At 36.3% G+C, this 19310-nt stretch overlaps 2 protein-coding genes and 1 long non-coding RNA gene across 4 annotated transcripts; 1 reads left to right on the top strand and 2 right to left on the bottom strand.

The window, feature by feature from the left end:
- The first annotated feature begins 1116 nt into the window (after positions 1 to 1116).
- LOC112033082 (zeaxanthin epoxidase, chloroplastic) lies at positions 1117 to 5792 on the top strand. Of its 2 annotated transcripts, none has more exons than XM_024065861.2 (5): positions 1117 to 1512; positions 2251 to 2315; positions 2402 to 2462; positions 2965 to 3114; positions 5558 to 5792. In XM_024065861.2, the coding sequence occupies exons 1-5, from the start codon at positions 1242 to 1244 to the stop codon at positions 5680 to 5682; spliced, it is 672 nt and encodes a 223-aa protein (XP_023921629.2). In that variant the 5' UTR covers positions 1117 to 1241; the 3' UTR covers positions 5683 to 5792. The 2 variants fall into 2 exon arrangements, with proteins under 2 accessions (XP_023921629.2, XP_023921630.2); XM_024065862.2 differs by having other exon boundaries at positions 1124 to 1512; positions 2968 to 3114.
- On the bottom strand, positions 5329 to 6479 carry LOC136063141 (uncharacterized). The gene is made up of 2 exons (XR_010624841.1): positions 6325 to 6479; positions 5329 to 5608 (listed from the first exon to the last, which is right to left on the bottom strand). It is a non-coding gene; the product is annotated as an uncharacterized LOC136063141 (long non-coding RNA).
- A 9528-nt stretch (positions 6480 to 16007) lies between these two features.
- On the bottom strand, positions 16008 to 17003 carry LOC112025417 (uncharacterized). The gene has a single exon (XM_024058090.1). It carries the CDS (start codon positions 17001 to 17003, stop codon positions 16008 to 16010), a length of 996 nt encoding a protein of 331 aa, XP_023913858.1.
- Between the last annotated feature and the right edge of the window lie 2307 nt (positions 17004 to 19310).

Genomic DNA, 19310 nt, shown 5'->3' with positions numbered 1-19310 from the left:
AACTAGAAAATGTTTGGTTTTTGTCTATAAACCATTGAAAATGTTTTGCCTTTTATCTTTAGAGACGTCTCCAGTGCTATGGGTTTTGGCTTATGTAGATCAAAAATGATGATTGATGAATAGGATTGTGGCACTCCACTCGTTGCCAAATGCGAAAGGATGCCGCCGAAAAGAATGGAACGTTGTTTTACTTTGTTGGATGCGTTGGATCCCGTATATAACAAGCAAGCTTTTGACCCTCAAATTCAAAGGTGTAGGTGCAAAATGCTATCTTGCTCTATTATTGCATAGCAATAGAAGCCATTTAAACATTTTATCCCTAAATTATTGAAAAAAATAATTTTACTTTTTTTTTAATCTTTAAACTAATGAAATTCTACAAATTTTAGGGATAAAAAACGAAAATTTTAAATTAAAAAAAAATCAATACAAACTTAAAGACAACAAGATATTTTAACCCAAAAAAATAGAAGCTCTATATTCTATAATTCTTTTTGGGGGAAAATTAAGATTGTCTTATAACTTTACATAAAAAAGTTCTTAAATTCTATACAAATCTCATCTTTAAAAAAAAATTATTGAACTATTTTATAATCTTTTAAAAAAGTTGAAATTAAATTTTAAAAAATTCTATAATTTACCCAGAATTTTAAAACTCTTTCTAGTTTTTTTTTTTTTTTTTTCGAGGGGATAAAACTCTTTCTAGTTAAAATTCTATTTTTCTATAAAAAAATTTTGTAACTCAACAGAATTAATGCATTTCTTTATAAATTTTGTTTTTAAAATTTGTATGTACTTACAAAAATTATAAATTAGAATGATCCAACTTGATCCCTCGTTTTCAGTTGCAAAACACTTGTGCGTAATAAATACTTCTAAAAAAAAAAGTTGAATTAAAAAAAAATTTGTCAATATCAAACTAAGGGCTCATTTAATATATGTATTTAAATAACAATTTTTAATTTTTAAAAAAATACATATAAATAAATATATATATAAAAAATATAAAATTATTTAAAAATTAAAAATATGTATTTGAACACTTAGCGGCCTAAATATTTTGCCATTCCAGTCGCACAAAGTACTCTCGGTCGGACTCAAAATGTTTTTGTTATCCAAACCAAATCCCTTTCAGAGCAATAAATGGCTGCCACATACTCCACCACCAATATCCAAACCAAACTATATGAGCAAACACCTAGTTTTTTAGTGCCACAGACTGAACAACCAGCACTGCACAAATGGAAGTAACTGCTCAGTCTCTTTCCTATGCCAAGCTTCCAAAGCCTTCAATAAACTTTTCTTCACCTCCATCACTTCCATTCTTTCATTCTAAAGCTTCTTATGCTGGTTTTAGTTCAGTCACCTTTCAGTCCTCTAAGAGCTTTCTCACACAGTTAAAAGGTGTTGGAATCAAAACAAGACAACTGAAGAATGTTGGAGCCATAAATGCTTCTGAGGCTGAAAGCCCTCCAACAGATGTGGCAGAAAGATGGCTTCTTGAACCTGTTGGTTAGTGAACTCTCTTTCTATATTGGTATAATGTAGTTGAATCCACTCTGAACTTTAGTTGACCATTTTTGTGATCTAAATTTGTTATTCTCTTAAACCCATCCTGTATCATATGCTCAGTGAATATAAGTAAACCAGTGACTCATATGGGATCAGAAAAAAAGTAGTGATCTTCTTTTGATGACATGCTTGGTGATGTAAATTTGGACCTTGAAACCACATGACTTCTTCTAATAAGTCCACGGGACTTATTGATACTCTCCTGCAATTCAATGTCTAATAGAAATGCAGAAATATGCTTCACCTTGTGCTGAGTTTTAATGCTTCACAATCCCCATAGAAACTGCTCCCTTATTCTTGCCAAGAGCCTTGTGGCTAAATGGCACTATTCGGTTCTGTCTTTGAAGAAAACTTAAGTTTGAATCCCCCTTCCCAATTGTTGTAAGAAAAAATTGCTCTTTTAATGTTGCACTGTGCGATAAGTAACCTGAGTTATAGCACCAAATATGCCAATTTTCTTTTCTTCATGGGCCACTTCAAGGTCCACAGGACTCACATTTGTGCTTTATTCAAAATTACAAGGAGGAACTTCTGTGCTGTTTTGATTGATACCCTTTACAAAATAATCTAACGATTATTTGGCTTAGGTTGCAATCAGATTAACTCCTTTTATATTTCATTAATGAAGCATTCTTGTTTAAGATTTAACAAATCATCTACATATTTGCTATGTGGTAGGTGATGGAGATTCAAGACACATAGGTTCGAAGGTCAAAATGCCAGATGCATTTGAAATTGTTTCTGTAAGAAGTCTTAGCATCTGTTATAATGATTCTGTGTAGAACTTAACCATGCAATAAGATGACATGTTTGTTTAAACTTTATCTAGAATGAGGTCACAGTTGGCCGTGTTCCTGAGAAAGCCAATATCGTGATTCCTATTGCGACAGGTATTTCTACCTAAATCCCTTCTGATGCTATGTCATGCACTACAGTCATACAAGTTTCATTGTGATTTCAATCCAGTTATTCCAACTATTTTCATAAAGTCACAAAGATTTATGGTATAATGTTTCAACTTAAAATTTCCTAATGGGTTTTCCAAGGTTTCTAATCCTAATTTTCATGTGTGGTATATACCCCTCATGGAGTGCACCGTGGATTGCAAAAATTCTGAACCTGATTTTTGCACCAACTATCACCACTGAATTAAATCTTTGGATCTTTTCTGAAGATGAATTTGTTAGTCTAGCTGATTTATAAACAAAATTTAATTTTAATTAAAGCCATTTACTTAAAAAAAAATATTTAATCAAATTATTGTTTATTTATGTTGTTTTATTAGTATTTTTTTAGAGTATTATCTGTCATCAGGAAACCTTTATGTCTGGATTCCAACAGACAGACAGTTATCATGTTACTCATAAACTGAAGCTAAAAATTGAGTTCTAGCAGTATCTGGTCTTCATGCCCGCATTCAGAAGAAAGATGGAAATCTCTTGGTCACAGATTTGGATAGCACCAATGGGACATTCATTGATGACAAGCGGCTGAGACCTGGAGTTCCTGCCACTGTATTACCTGGAAATTATATTATATTCGGTACCATTCAGTTAACTTCTCCTAATTACTTAATTCTTATCTTTTTTGTGGGAAACTTATTCACTTAGTCTGTTTTGCTGCATTCATGAGCTGCAATTTTTAATTCTTAAACCTGAAATTTAGTCAACCTCATCACCTGCTGTATGGACATGTTTTTGGTGTTATTTAATTGATGACATATATGTTGTTTTCATTCCTATTGCGTCCTGTTAGTGTAAAATGAATTTGATGAACTAAACACACCCTTCTATAATGAATTCAATTCTCCAACTCAAGTCCATGAAAGCTATGATCTGTTTGATACTCCTCAAAAAGAATATGATTGAATAAACACACCCTTTATAAATACAATCTGGACTTAATAGTATCAGATTAACGTCAGCAAAGAAAATCAAAAGTTATCCTTCTCTAGAATGATCTATTAACTAAAAAATGCCAAAACATTTTCACAATGTGTGAGAATAAATCTTGTCCTTCTATTCTAAATCTGAATCTTTATGTTTAATGATTGATAACAGCCACTTTAATTGGCAATGAAATATTATTACAAGTTTTCATTTTTCATTCTTATGGCAACCAACTTAATTTTGCTATTAGTACCCCACCAAATAATCTGACATTTGAAGTCCCAAGGTACCTCCTAATTTGAGCAGTTTTTTTAGCAGACATGATGATTGTGTAAGTAGTGCAATTTGGCAAAGTTCCAAGACTAGATCATTGGAACCAAGAATTATATTTATTGGTTCCAACACTATTTTCAAAGAACTTCATTATTAGTAACGCATATATTCCTATAGCCCCTCTATTCCTCTCAGATAAAATAGTGAGATCTTGTTCAATCCTGTATAAAAAACACTGGGTTTCTTGAGCTTTGCATAAATTATTTTTTGAACATTGACTTCGATCCAAGGTGGTCCTAAAGGTGCCAATCTCTTTGTAATCATCTTCAATTATGTAGTATCCACAGTGAGTGAGATGGTATCCCACCATGTAATTATAGTTCAAACAGAAATATTGTAGGAATAGCAAAGCTCTAAGTCTCGAGGAACATGAGGCTTATTGTTCTGCAGGTTAAATTCTGTGGAATTAGTACAATTTCCCACAGTTGGTCAAATTCAATCAAACCAGTTTTTCTATTCTTGGTTTCAAATTCAGAACCTTTGTTGGAAGGGTAATCACAGGTTAGTGATAACCAATAGAAAAAAAAATGATGCTCATATGTAGATGCTATGGCAGGTTCTAAATGCCCATGGAAAATATGAAGGGGCTAGAAAATCAAATTAAAACTTCCACATACTGAAACAACACTAGATTCTGTTGGAATGGGGTGCATGATTGACACATTGACCATATATCTCCCAAATATAACTTCAACTTAATAAACTTGAATTGAGAAGAATAAAATTGTGCTTAAGCCAAAATCAATACTAGCCAGAACCCTACAAAGATGCTGATTCAGTTCATGGCACAAAGGGTTGGAGTTTTTTCTTTGATAATAGAAGCACCCCAATAAATCCTAAAATTCTCATGTTGATGGAATGAAAAGCATGATAAATTTATGATATTGCATAATCGAATTTGCTTTACATGACTTGAAAATGCAATTCGTTTTCTTGTCAAGGTCTATATGAGTTGAGTGTGGTGTACTTGTATCAAATGACTATACTAGGTATAACTTGAGTTGTTTGATTGTGATAATGAAAATTTGTTGAGTATTCTGTTATTTTTAAGTCTCTGGTATTATCCTTCTTGATTCACCATCTTTAGCACTCAAACTTCACTGCTCTGCTACTTTAAATAGTTTATATATCTAATTAAGAACTGGCATTAGAGCTGGTCATTTTGCTGGACAGACACCAACAAATGCTTGGATTAATTGCCATTTGTGCCAATTAAGTAATAAAATTTGATACTTAACAAATTACTTAAAACATAGACTTTCAGTGTTGAATATCTTTTGCCTTTTTCCCTGAACTTGATCTAACTTATACAGATTCAAAATCTTATTCTCCTAGGGAAAATCTATAGTCAATGAACAGAAAATTAGTACATTGTTTATTACAATCATAAAATGGATGCTATGGAAATTCTTATCTACTTTACCATACTTTCTTTACTTGTCTAAGAGGTTAAAACTAGTGGTTTTTCACATCCCATATGTAGAATCAATCTTTGTTTTATATTTCATATGAACACGGTAATGTTCAAAACAAGTTGCCAAAAAACAAAGAAAAGAGGTTTTATAGAATGCTTATGGTAATATTGTTTTGAAGAAGTATCAAGAAAAAATAATTGATCTTCTCAATTTCTTTAACATAGGGATTCAACTCTAACCAAGTATCCATGTTGCATTGTTGAATGTAGCAGATTATAGCATTGTTTATTTCATGAGCTTCAGAAGTTCCATCTTAACAGCTAAACTTTGGGTCTCTTTTATTGCTAGGGGATATTCATTTGGCAATGTTTCGTGCTACCAAGCTTGAAAATGTGGAAGCTGCAAACAAAGCAGAAGAATCTGAAGATAAAGTAGAGACCGGTAGTCCAACTGGGAATAGTGAAACAAGTTGAAATAGAGGATATGAATCATATGATTGTAAAATAAAGAGTTAATGAATGAATAAATTCAATTTTCTTGTTGGAAATTTGTTCTTCAAATTTTTTCTGGATTATGAAAGAAATTGTTGATGCCTTCTACAAATTTTCCCGGCAACAACTTCTAAATCTAATTAATTGAAAAGAGATGTACTGGATCATCCATTTCTATATTCAACTTCTTATTCTCATTTTACCTTAGAACTAGTGGAAACCGTTTCAACACAATACAATGAGATCAAAATGACTCATTTTTCTTTATTTTTCCTCCTTTATGGGTTTTTTCATCACTCTCTCTTTTCTTTCATTACTCCTCCCTGTTATAACCCGGAAAAATCCAACCTATAATAATGGTCAGAAGCTTCTTGTAACTCAAAACCCAAGCTCAGATCTCAATCAACTAAACTGCTGGCACAAAACTTTGCTGGCAAGTGGAAATTTGGAAACAACAAAATCCAACCTCACATCGAAAACCACAAACGCACAAGCCCGGTCAGATTCAAATGCAAAAGAATGCACTAATAGACTTAAAAACAAACACAATTAAATTACATTAAGCACAATTACTTTTTATGAGAACTTTTAACATAATATCTGAGGCAATTTTCAAGAGAATACCTTCCATCATTAATGCTGTCTCATAGATAGGTAGGGCTATAGATGAATCAAGTTCTTCATAAATAGCTCGATCATAGCTCACATTGAAAGCTTGTTTACGGACTATTTGCGAGTCTCACATGAGTCTTGCAATAATGAAGCTTTTTTTTTTTTTTTTTTTTGCTTCCACAGCTTATTGTTCAACCACTTTTGGATTTATTTGCGGGTCTCACTATTATGTTTTTGGTTAAAATTATCTGTAAGTCTCATTCTATGATTTTTGCTCAAAATGTCAAGTCTCTTTTTGCTTATTGTAGGTCTCACTCTACTTTTTTGCTACAATACTTTCAGTAAAAATTCAAGTTTAGCTTTTAGTTTTTATTTACAGTATTTAAAGCAAAAAGTTAGATAAATTGTGCTCAAATAAATTCTCATTTGTTTAGTAAATAAGTCAATTTAAGCTCAAGTTAAGACTTGAATATTAAATGAGTCAAATTCAAACATAATAATGTATTTATGAATAAACTTGTGAGCATGAAGCTTGATTTAATTATATATAATATTATATTTTTATATATTTATATTTGTCTACAAATATAATTATATTTGTCTACAAATATAATTATATAGAGTTAAAATTATAATGTATAAGTTTGTAAATAAATTCATATGATGTTAAATTATTATTGTTAGTTTATTAATAATATAAACAATTAATTCATAGTAAAAAACTATAGATTTGTGAAGGGACAAAAAATTTTAGTTATGGTTTTACTATATGCGCGAAAAGAATTGTAAATTAGGTAATTTGTGAACAAGCTCGAACTTGTTTAACGAGAAAATGAATCAAGGTTAAACATATAGTTTTATTTGGCTATTAACTTGAACTTGGATCGTATTCGAAATAAAATTAAATAACCATGTCTGAACTTTTAATAATTGACTCAATTTAGCTAGTTGCATTCAATTTTAGTTGAAACTTAACAAATGCTATATGTTAGCAAAATTAAGTAAATAAGGCCAAAAGTTAAAAATTAATTACTTTATATTTTTTTAATAAAATATTTTTAAAATAGTTCTTAAACCAACAACTCTAAGGTGGTTAACATTTCTCAAGTTTCATAGCTTACATTGCCTAATGTACTTTATAGGAAAAATTAATGTTCAAATTATCTTCAAACTCTTTATAAACCGTTTGGCTCCACAAGAATCAGCCCGTTTGCATTTTCAAAATCCAGATTTTTCACATTTACAAAACATTACAAAGCTCTTCTTTTTCAGAAACGCAAATTGGGTTACTACAATTTTTTTCTTCAGAAAATCAAAATTGCACCAAAACGATAATCAGTTTTACCGAAATACCGGCTTTATCCCTTCCCCTTGTATATCTCTTCAAAATTTTCTCAGTCAGTCTATACTCCTCCATGTATATCTGCTACCCTGTTCTCTTAGTCTCCACGGGCTCTCTTCTGCTTTGTTTATGGTCTTCATTCTTCATCTCGCTTGCTAGGTAACAATTCTCCGTTCCTCTTTTGCTGAATTTATGTTATAGATTTGGGCTTTTTGCATAGTGGGTTACACATTGTTAGAAATCTAAATGTTAGAACTTATTTTGATTGTAGGACTTGTTGCTGGTGTTGTTTTTGTTTCTGGGTTGTAAATTTATTTGGGTTTTCAGTTGCTTTTGATACATGCCCATTTGGGTTTTGTTTAAAATTGCTTTTTATTTTTAGACACAGATGTCATTGAAATCAGAATTTCGTTTTTTTTTTTTTGGTGGGATTGAGAATAAATGGATAAAGGAGTTTTCTTTATTTTGTTTCTCATTCAAGAATCAAGATTGTGTTTATGGGCTTTTAATAAAAATTCAAATTTTAATTTTCTTTAGTGATAAAAAGCTTAATGGGTATTCCTTGCTATGTGAGTTGTTGGATGGCCATATAGGAATAAGAAAAAGGTGAAATAAGAGGATATTCACCATAATTAGTATGTGAAATTTCCCAATAAAGCATGGCTTATGTTAATTCAAGGAGATGTAAAAACCTATGTGGAGGTAAGTATGATTCCAAATCCATATCCTAGTTGGTGGTTAAGGCAATTATTGATGGTATTAGGAAAATGGTGACCAAGTGCAGAGCACCCTCCTTCAATTGGGTTCCTAGAGAGATGAATAGAGCTGCCCATGAACTAACTGGGTGGGCAATATACTCAAAACTTGAAATATATATATATATATATGCTTTTTTTTTTTTTTTGAGTTTGTAGGGAATTTTTTTATCCTAAAATCATATTGCCACTCCAAAAAGATTAGTTTTGATTCACTCCAAACTATAACAAATTTGTAGTTCCTATCATGTCTAGAATTCCTTAGCAAGACAAAGAATTTGAGTAATGTTGATAATACCAACCGGTCCTGAATTAGGAACTATAATTGTAACTAAGGCCATAGAAATAAAAGCTCCATCATGCTAGGAAAACTCTGCATAACTTATTAACAAAGAGTCAAAATTTTAAATGAACATGTACATGAATAAATGTATAGGTACGTATTGATTCTTTTAGTTTTGATTCATAACATTACCAAGTTCATTCACTCACTATATAAAATTTTAACTTTTTGTTAACATTACCAAGTTCATGTAATGTCCATGTCCACTCCAAAATGTCCACTGGTGTTTTAGTTTTGATTCTTTTGATGGCAAAAGTCGGCAAGTTAATAGTGAGTGAATCATTAGTCATAAAGTAGTTGAGAAGCTTGGGAAATCTAAAACAAATGCTTACTACTTGGTAATAAGATATTAATTGAGAAAGCAATTATAATAATTTAAAATTTGAGAACTAAAGGGATTTGTGTACAATTAGGCAGCCACTCCAAAAATCAGGGAGAGCTTGACATTGCATCATGAAAGTTGTCGTAAGGATTGAGGTTACTCAAATACATATGTCTAGAACAGTAATTGTCAAAATGCAAGTATAAATTGAGACTATATGAGCAGGAGGGACAAGATTCATGTTAAGGTCTTAGATGGATTGGTTTGATTAATGGTGGAAATTGTTGTGGTTGTTTAGAGGGAATCTGACCTCAAGAATAGCTGTTGGGGTAGAGTAAGAGAATTAAGATGTTACAGTAAGAAATTAGAATGTCATGTAGCAAAGAGCGATTTGCAAGATAGGTAGATTATTAACATGAAAATCAGCTAAATAGCAGGAAACAAGCCTTTATATGACTGGCATTTGTCAAGATAGGTAGATTATTGTTGACTCAAGATTGAATTTTGTTATCTTATTTGATGCATCGTGATTAATTTGAGGTAGCTGATGGTACTAGAATAAAATTTTGGTTGGATGTTTGGTGTGGCTGCTGTTTCTTATTATGCCTTCTTCTTCTTCTTATTTTATTGTATTTTTTATTTTTCCTGCTAGAAGAGTTCTGATTATACACTGTGTTTGAATGTCTAGTCCATGTCTTCTGCAATTGCATTGGATTGATCTTCCTATTTTCCTCTAAATAACTGTTGATCTTACTATTTTTTTTTAGTAATTATTGTAAATCTCTCTCTTAATCAAATGAACCCATGTATCTTTGGGATTCTAGCTGTTCTGTTTACTTTGCATGACTGCATTTGTATATCAGATGTGTTGCCAATTTGGTGTTGACAATCTATGTCAGACTATATGATGAGGAAATTGGAGAATGCTAATCAATAATGATTACAATGTCTTAACTCTTAACTCTTAGGCTTCTCTACTAGGGGAGCTTTTTCTAAACTTCCAATTGAGTCTTTGTAATTAGTACTGTTTACAGAGTCTTGGTAGTTTGCTGGATTTTTCATTCTTCTGATATGCTTCCATCTATTTAACTCAGCTGCACAACTTATTAATATTTTACCAAGCAGCTGAGTTATTTGGTGTTGTTTTAATATAATTTTTTGGTGTGGAAGTAGCTATTAAAGTCCTCGAGTCTAAGCGTGTGAATTCAGATATGTAGAGAGAGTTTAGGCAGGAGGTCTTTTTAATGAGGTGTGTTGAACCGTGTTATTTGCCAAAATTTTGACTTGGGATAAATGTTCTTCATATCTTGTTTGTTGAGGTTGTGTAACTAGGCTTAATATAATTGTTTGTGGGCATTAGAGTTATTTATGAAGACTTAATTCTGTGGAAAAACATGCAGCACAATAAAGGAAACATAGCAGTGATTGGCAGTGCCTAAAGTTTTGTTTTAATTATATTTTGTCACTCTTGATCAACGTCAAAATTCAAATTTAAAAACACAAATCATATATTTCAACCATGGTATATAATAGTCTAGTTGAGAGGTGGGTAGGGTTTGAGTTCAACTACGGTGCTCATTCTGTTTTTGCACATGCACTTTTACTAATATTGGGTTAGCTTCATTTTTTGGGATAACCATAAGAAATTCTTTGATGTTTTAATGACAACCTTGAATACTCACTCTTTTGAAACTACATGGATGACTTAATAACAACTCCAAGGGAGCAGCATAATCGGTTGGGGACTTTTGGCTTATGAAGTGGAGGTCACTACTGTTCCTCTTCCTTAGGGCCAAAACTTGTTCATCTTAAAAAAAAAATGGATGACTTAATGATAACATTATCTACCTCCACTTTCAAGTTTCAACTCTTTGTCAATGACTTTGATGAGCTCTGCTTATTTCATGATCTTAAATTTACTTTAATACTTGTTTGATTCCCTTGAGTTATACCAATTAACTTTGCTTATTTTTTTTTAGTAATTATGTTAATATAATTATTTTCCTAATCATTTTAAAATCTTCCTCTCGATGGTTTTTTTTTTTTCAATTTTAAATTATATAAATTTCTCTCCATGAATTCCAACGACGACAACATCATTATTGTTATTATTATTAATGTAATTGTCAGGCTTAATTACATATTTTCAATAATAATTAAAAAAAACACCGATTAAAGAAAAAATAACAAAATAACCTGAACAAAATAGTTTAGTCATATTTTAGAATTTATACTCAAAACAGTCATTTTTAAAACAGTTTATCCAAACGCTTAATATGGCTTAAAAATAGAAAATGCATATTTTCACATTTTTACCAAACGCTTATTTGTGGTTTTTAAAATGGTGTTTTCAAAACGCATGTTTTAAAAACACACTTTTGTAAACAGCCTATCCAAACGAACTCTTAGAATAGCATGTTGAATGTTAACTTATTTAGACAAGAGAAAATAAATATAGTTTGGACTTTATTCTAAATTCGGGTTGGGATTATGTTTTGAAAGAAAGTAGACTCTAAATATGGGACTCCTTTGAATTTTCAGCCTTCTTCTCCCCCAAAAAAAAAAAAAAAAAAGAAAAAAAGAAAGAAGAACAAGGATTCCATTGGTCAATCTAGAGCTTTGGGCTTGGTAAAAGATGAAGGTTGTTTTTTAAAATTCCAGGCCCCGTTAAAAACAATTGAAAGCAGGAAGTGGTGCTATATTTTTTACTAACAAGTGACCCAATTAGTCTGAACCCAATAAGAATGGGCTTTAAAAATTCCGATCATTTTTTGAGTGAAAAAAGAGTAATAATAATCTTTTTTTGTGCTTAATTATAAAGTGACGATGTCTCTACGTTTATAGTCTTTGACCTCCGAGTCTCTCAAATCTCAATCCACTCGGGCTCTAGCTCTACCCAATTTCCCACCTCACAGAATTCACGCTTAATCTGCAGAAAGGTATTAGGTTTTTCCTTTTTGGATTTGATTGTTTGAGGTTGAGGTTGAGGTTGAAGGTGGAGAAGTGAGAGTTGATGAAGTTGGCTGTTTTGTGAATCCAAGAGATGGTCTGTTGAGTTAGTAAACACAAGATGAAACAAAGAACTTTTATTTAAAACTTTGAATTTTTAAATTACAACACTTTACAAGCATCACTGCTGATATACCAGAGAACATACGGCACTTTTACATTCACATACAATATCCTCAAATACAATTACACACACCTAACACCTTTTTTTTTTTTTTTTGAGAAACCACCCCCTGAGAGAAGGGGGGGGGGGGTAAAATTTTGCTTTGGTCTCCTCTCGTTTGCTTCAGTTAACTTCCTATGCAAGGGTAATGAAGCTCAATTCTTGATTGATAGAACTCAGCTATTGGTTGATTGATTGTGATGATCAATGGTTTTCTTGAGGTTAGTAATGGATTCATTCATGTGGGAAGTAGATTGAATTTCTGTCATGATTCAGGAAAGATTGGTTCTAAATACCAAATGTTAATGTTTTGAAAATGGAAGGTTATTGATAGGAAATTTATGAAATTGGCTAGATTCGAGGTTAGCCAGACCTCCTAAAAGAGAGAGAAAAAAAATTAGAAAAAACAAAGAAATTGATTTATTAAGGACCATGGCCAAAAATAGTGGCTAAATAATCGACCGTCCCATTTTATGCTACTTGTCCATTCCATCTACATATTAAAGTGGTATATACATCCCACCAGCCAGCCCGAGGGAACAACTAGTTGGCAAACTTAATGCCTAATTTTATGGTGATTAGAGCTACTACCCTAACACACTTTCCCTTAGTTGACATGAGGAAAAAGGCCAATTAGCAAATCTACTACAAGGTTTTAGGGTGATTTATGCAAAAATATTTATCCCCATGCTTTGCCCATTCACTTAGGGTATGCTTAATTGGAGATAAAATAAGGAGGATGGAAGATAAAGGAGAGAAAAAAGACTTGGGTCTAGTTTTTTTTTTTTTTTTGAGAAACCACCCCCTGAGAGAAGGGGGGGAGCTATGCTTCCATTAAAATTTCAGAAAGATAGACTACAACAAAGGCTTCAGGAACATCCTCAATCCAAGTACAAATAGGAAAAAAGTTACATGCTGCCCTAGCTATGCTATGGGCTACTTTGTTTCCCATCCTGCGTGTATGTTTGAAGACTAAGTGCCTAAAATTAGAAGATAAGACCTTGATGTCAGCGAGAATGTGTCCAAAGCTCGCTGCAGAGAAGCTATCTTCCTTCATGGCTCGAATAGCAATGTCTGAGTCGCCCTCCAGGATGATATGATCGAAACCAAGCTCTTGTGCAAAGTAAAGAGCTCGTCTTGCTGCCAACACTTCCACCGTCTCCACTGAGGTGGGCAATGGAATTACTTGTGTCAATGCAGCCATAACTAGACCATGGTCGTTGCGAATGATGGCTCCAAGACCTGCCTCACCTTTCGATTGAAAGATAGCGCCATCAAAGTTTATTTTCACCCAATCTGAGGGAGGAGGCTCCCATTTGCTGTGGATTCGGGCAGGGGCAGAATGTGATGCCGGGGTGTGGGCGTGTTGGAATTCCTGTAACGCCTCCTTTGCCGTAGAGTAAAGAAGCCGCAAATCAGACACTGGTTCACCTATTCGGAGCTTGTTCCTTCGCTGCCAGATTAGAGATGTGACCATAGCAACCAAGTCAGAGGGGTGCCCATTCTCCAAGCCTACTCGAAAGACATCCAGCAAATTTGTGCAATCTTTAGTCTCATTCCTAAGTTTGCCAAAATGCGCATCCCAGACCACAGCCAGGTTTGGACACAACCACAAAGCATGCATAGAAGATTCCGGCTCCAATCCACATACCTGACATGTGGCCTCATTAAGGACTTTCCTTTTCATCAAGTTGAGCCGAGAAGGAAGAGCATTCGAGATTGCTCGCCACATCAGCGTTTTTGTTCTGTTTGGAATCCTCAGTTTCCAAAGCTCCTTCCAAGGATTTTTTGCCTGGGAGGGGGGCAATGGATCTGCGTTTGGGGACCTCTCATCCTCAATCAAAAATCTGTACCCAGCCTTTACCGAGTAGACTCCATCCACTCTCCCCGGCCAGTACAATTGGTCTTTTGCCGCGCTGAAGCACAGAGGGATTGATTTGATCAGCTTGGCTTCATGGGGTAGGAAGTTATTGTCTATTGCATCTTCGATCCAGCAGCTTCTTTCCTTGTCTATTAACACTGAAACCTGCGCATCACAACCATAGAAAATTGGGGGGGATTGGACATTAGCACAGTGAGGGTCAGGCAGCCACCTGTCAAGGTAAATGCGGATATTATCTCCGTTACCCACCCTCCAATTGGCACCCTTCTTAATTATCTCCCTCCCTTTGAGGATGCTTTTCCACGCGAAGGACCCATTGCCTTCCTCTGCCTCAAAAATATTCCCATCCGGAAAAAATTTAGCTTTGAAGAAGCGGTGGAAAAGAGAGTTCTTCTCCTCTGACAGTCTCCACACTTGCTTTGCTAACATGGCGTCATTAAATTTCTGGAGTTCCTTAAATCCCAAGCCCTCGAGGTCCTTAGGGAGACAAAGAGTGCTCCATTTTGACTAGTGAATTTTCCTTTGCTCCCCTCTATGACCCCACCATAATTTCCGGATTAGTTGTTCAATGTCATTGCACAAAGTGATGGGAAGTTTGAAGCAACTCATGGCGTAGGTTGGTATAGCCTGCACTACCGCCTTTAACAACACCTCGCGCCCAACTTGGGAAAGAAGTTGTTCTTTCAACCCTTGCAACTTTGCCCAAACTCTTTCCTTAATGAACATGAGGCTGGCCTTCTTGTTTCTCCCCACAAGGGCCGAGGTATTTTTCATACTGCCTAACCTCCTGAACCCCTAGGAGAGTTGTGATTTGATCAATGGAGTCTGCTGATGTTGATTTACTGAAGAAGAGAGAGGTCTTTGACTTGTTTAGTTGCTGTCCTGAGGCACTTTCATAGCTACTCAAAAGGTCCTGAATTTTGTGACACTCCTCAATGGAGGATCTGCAGAAGAGCAGGCTGTCGTCGGCGAAGAAGAGGTGAGTCAGTCTAGGACCATTTCTACATATCGAGACTCCGCGAATTTGGCCTGAGTCCGCTGCATGTTGAAGGAGACTATGAAGGCCTTCCGTACAAAAAAGAAATAGGTAAGGGGAAAAAAGGTCCCCTTGCCTAATGCCCCTGGTTGGATAAAAGGGTGCTGATGGTTCACCGTTGATAAGGATCGAATAGCTAACCGATGAAATGCATTCCATCATTAAGTCCACCCATTTGTCCGCAAAACCCATGCGCTTCATCACAAGTTCCAAATACTTCCATTCAACGCGGTCGTAAGCTTTACTCATGTCAAGCTTCAAAGCCATGAAGCCCGACCGGCCAAATTGAGAGTGCTTCATATAGTGTAGTGTTTCGAAAGCCATTAAAATGTTGTCTGTAATCACTCGACCTGCCTAAAACGCGCTCTGATTTTCTGAAATTACTGAAGGGAGGATTACTTTGAGCCTATTTGCTAAAACTTTTGACAGCACTTTATAAATCACACTACATAAACTTATCGGTCGAAATTCAGAAATATTTTCCGGGGATTTAACTTTTGGAATTAACGCAATATGAGTACGGTTTATATCAGTAGGGATCTTACAATTTTGCAAGCAGTCAAGCACAGCAGAGCAAACGTCTTCTCCCACCGTACTCCAAAAGGTCTGGAAGAAGAGAGGGGGCATGCCGTCTGGGCCCGGAGCTGTGATGGGTGCCATTTGTTTCATGGCGATTTCAATCTCTTCCCGATTGAACTAGCAGAGTAGTAGTGTATTCATATCTGCCGTGACAGAGGGCTGAACCTTGTGAAGTACTTCATCAAAATTTGTAGGGGAGGAGGATGTGAACAGGGACTGATAAAACTCGAGAGCAATGTTTTTTATCTGAGTCTCCTCAGTACACTAGACATTCTGACTATTTCTTAGCCCAATAATTCGATTTCTCCGAAATCGTTGGGAGGCCTTGGTGTGAAAGTAAGCTGTATTTCTGTCTCCACATTTCAAAAAAAGCGCACGAGAGTGCTGTTGCCACATTTGGCTTTCCTTATCAAGCAGGTCATTTATTTCCTTTTGGAGAGATTTTACCAGCAATTGATCCCCCCCTTTAGCTGCTTCTATCTCAGCTTTGTCTAGGTGTTTCTTCTTCAGCTCCAGGAGCTTCCTAACACTTCCAAAAGAATTTTTACTCCACACTGTTAATTTTTCTCCACAGTTCTTAATTTTCCCTGCTACCTCAGACATTGTAGCCCCCAATATAGGTGGACCCCATGCATTGGTTACAGTGTTGCTACATCCTCTGTCTCTAAGCCACATTTGTTCAAATTTAAAAGGGCGATTTGGTTTAGGAATGATACCTTCGGGTTTCACAATAATGGCTTGGTGGTCCGAGGAGTTGGAGTGGAGGTGCTGAACTTTTGTACCCGGTCTTTGGGAGAGCCACAGATTGTTGGCAAACGCTCGGTCCAATCGTTCAAGCACAAGGCCTCCATGACGATGGCCTTTCCATGTGTACTTCTTGCCCACAAAGCCCAAATCCTTCAACCCCGATTCGTCTAATACGTCACGAAAAGCTTTCATTTGGTTTTCCCTCCGCGGACTTAAGCCACATTTTTCATGCGACCAAAGGATTTCGTTGAAATCCCCAGTGACCAGCCACGGCAGCGAGAACCTTGAACGCAGCTGACGGAGCAGGGCCCAAGTTTCATACTTTTTTGCCGGATCAGCAAAACCGTATAAGCCCGTGAGACGCCACTGCCCAATCACCGAATCCCCAACCACAGCATCAATATAGTTTGGCGACGAGGAGACAACTTCTATCTTAACTGTGTTCTTCCAAAACATAGCTAGACTTCCCAAACGGTTTGCTTGAGGCGAAGCCCAACAATGATCAAAACTCATCTCAGTACACAAATTAAACAGTCTTGCTTCACCCGCCCATGTCTCGGCTAGGAAGAGGGCGGTGGGATCTTGTGCTCGGATGAATCGTTCGAGCTCTTGAACGGTGCGCCGGTTCCCAAGCCCATGCACGTTCCAGAAGAGGAGACTTATCTTGATCGGCGGGGCTGCTTGCCAGCCACCGCCGTTTGGGGTAAGGGGGTTGCAGAGCCATCAACGGACACTGCTCTTTTTTCCCGAGAGTAGGAGTTCTCTGTGGTGGGAAGTGAACCACGTTTGCCACAAGAAACTTCGAGGTTTTCATCCTCTGCTATTTTTGAGGATTGCTGGATGTGTACCCAACGTTTTTCATTTCCTTGGCACAACGGGTATTGGGCTGGGGAGTGGTTGGTAATGTCTTTTAGTGGGCTTAGGTTCGTGGCTTTGGTGGGGGTACTTTTGGGGGTGTCATTTCCTGGATTTGGCCCTTTAACGTCAAGATGGTTGTGGGCCGGGTGGAGCACATTTACGTTTTTATCAACTGAGTCCACTTTGTCAAAGCAGCAGATATCCTCATCTATGTCAGCAATGATTTGATCGAAATTTACCTTTTGCGTGTATTTCGTTGGGTTTACCGAAAAGGGTGGCTCCAGGAATTTCGTGTCAGTAGTTGACTGTCCTTTGGACCTATTCGAGGCGAGGTTCACGTCTTGTACCAGGCTTTTTGGTGACAGGTCTGGCTCCTGATTTCTCGGTGGCATAGCAGGTGATGATTCACTCGCCGACGAGGGAGGAGAGTCTTCACTCTTTGGCTTGGGTCCGGCCTGTTCCTGACCTTTTTTATCGGTTTTCTTGCTGGCGTAGAAGCCCAGAACAGAGAGAAAAGCTTTCCTAGAAGCCAAGAAGGGAGCTGCTTTCAGCCACGATCCAAAATGTTGATCTTCTTTGCTTAGCGTTCCCTCACTGTTAATCCAACGTTCAAAGTCTTTATCTGGATGAGTGAGGCAACCGCACCAGTAGCAAAGGTTGGGGAGGCGCTCGTATTTAAACGAGACCCAATGTGCTTCACTGTTATCCAGTGTGATGAGGCGGCCACGGCAAAGGGGAAGGGAGATGTTGACATCGACACGAATCCGTATAAAACTTCCTCCGTCACAGTCCTGGGGGTTTTCGAGTTGGGTAACCAAACCTATCACCTCGCAAATCTTTTCCGCCACCTCTTTGTTTCGAAAGCGGAGGGGAATATTGTGCACCTGCACCCAAAAGGATACTATGTTCATGTCCGATGTAGTGACTGAAGTCGAAAGTTCATGCCTTGATAGAACCATGGTGCACTTGTCAAAGCTCCATGGCTCAGCTGCAAGGATTCTGTCCACCTCTTCCTTGGAGTCGAACGAGAAGAGGATTAGGTGATCCCCTATGAACTTCATGCGAAAACCGGATTTTGATCTCCAGAGGGGGTTGAACATGTTTGCAATGGCATCCAGGTTAAGAGGACGTCGTGTTAGGAACCTGGCTACCATGGAGAACTCCGATATGACTTGGTCAGAGTTTAGGGTCAGACCGTTGCCTTCCTTCTTTGAAAGAGAGAGGGACTTCCAACGAGTTGACAGATCATCCATCGAAGGTTTGACAACCGTAGATGAAGGAGAGTAGAAAAAGTGTTTCCCTGGAACCCCAGAAAAACAACCCAACAAGCCTATGAATAACTTAGTTATCCACGGGGACACAAACTCCTCTTGACAAGGTACTACAATGCTACACTTTCTACAGGGAGGTTCAGGGGCGAACCAGCCTCAGAAGCGAGCAACCAACGTAAGGCCAATGATTTTGGCACTTCAAAAGCACAAGACTTTATTCCTTGGGTCTAGTTTAATAAGGAGAGAAAATATAGAAATCTTTTAATGTAGTTCAGACATTTTCTTGTCTAACCCACGAAAAATTCATCTCTTCAAATCAAAGAGAAAACAAGTATGAAAACTCATGTTCTAGTGAATGACCAAATTGGCCTCAAATTTTAATGCTTTTCACAGGTCTCACCTACCCCACCCACTTCACCACATGGTCCACACACATGACCAGGAGGCCTAGGACCATATATATAAATAAGACGGAATTTGTGTTTTAGGTTTCAAGCACCTAATAAAGTCTTCTATTCATAAATAATAAAAAAGGAAAATGTCCAGATTTGCAAAAATGGTCTTTCACAGTGGCAGCTCTTAAGATTTTTTTTAGGGGGTCAATGGTGTCAATAGCTAGGATTTTGTTGAAGGGAGTAAAAAAATAAAATTATTAATTTTTTTTTTGTATATATATACAATTGTCATATTA

The sequence above is a fragment of the Quercus suber genome, unplaced genomic scaffold (genome assembly GCF_002906115.3).
Source record: "Quercus suber isolate HL8 unplaced genomic scaffold, Cork oak 2.0 scaffold_490, whole genome shotgun sequence".
Taxonomy (NCBI): Eukaryota; Viridiplantae; Streptophyta; class Magnoliopsida; order Fagales; family Fagaceae; genus Quercus; species Quercus suber.
The sequence above is the reverse complement of the archived record's forward strand: the minus strand, read 5'-3'. Positions and strand labels throughout refer to the sequence as shown.

What these genes read in the sequence shown, in the direction of transcription:
- LOC112033082 (XM_024065861.2), top strand. Translation starts at nt 1,242, where the DNA reads ATGGAAGTAACTGCTCAGTCTCTTTCCTATGCCAAGCTTCCAAAGCCT. An exon ending in CGTGATTCCTATTGCGACAG is followed by an intron (nt 2,463 to 2,964) that starts GTATTTCTACCT and finishes ATTGAGTTCTAG; the next exon opens with CAGTATCTGGTCTTCATGCC. An exon ending in TGGAAATTATATTATATTCG is followed by an intron (nt 3,115 to 5,557) that starts GTACCATTCAGT and finishes TTTTATTGCTAG; the next exon opens with GGGATATTCATTTGGCAATG.
- LOC112025417 (XM_024058090.1), bottom strand. Translation starts at nt 17,003, where the DNA reads ATGAGTTTTGATCATTGTTGGGCTTCGCCTCAAGCAAACCGTTTGGGA.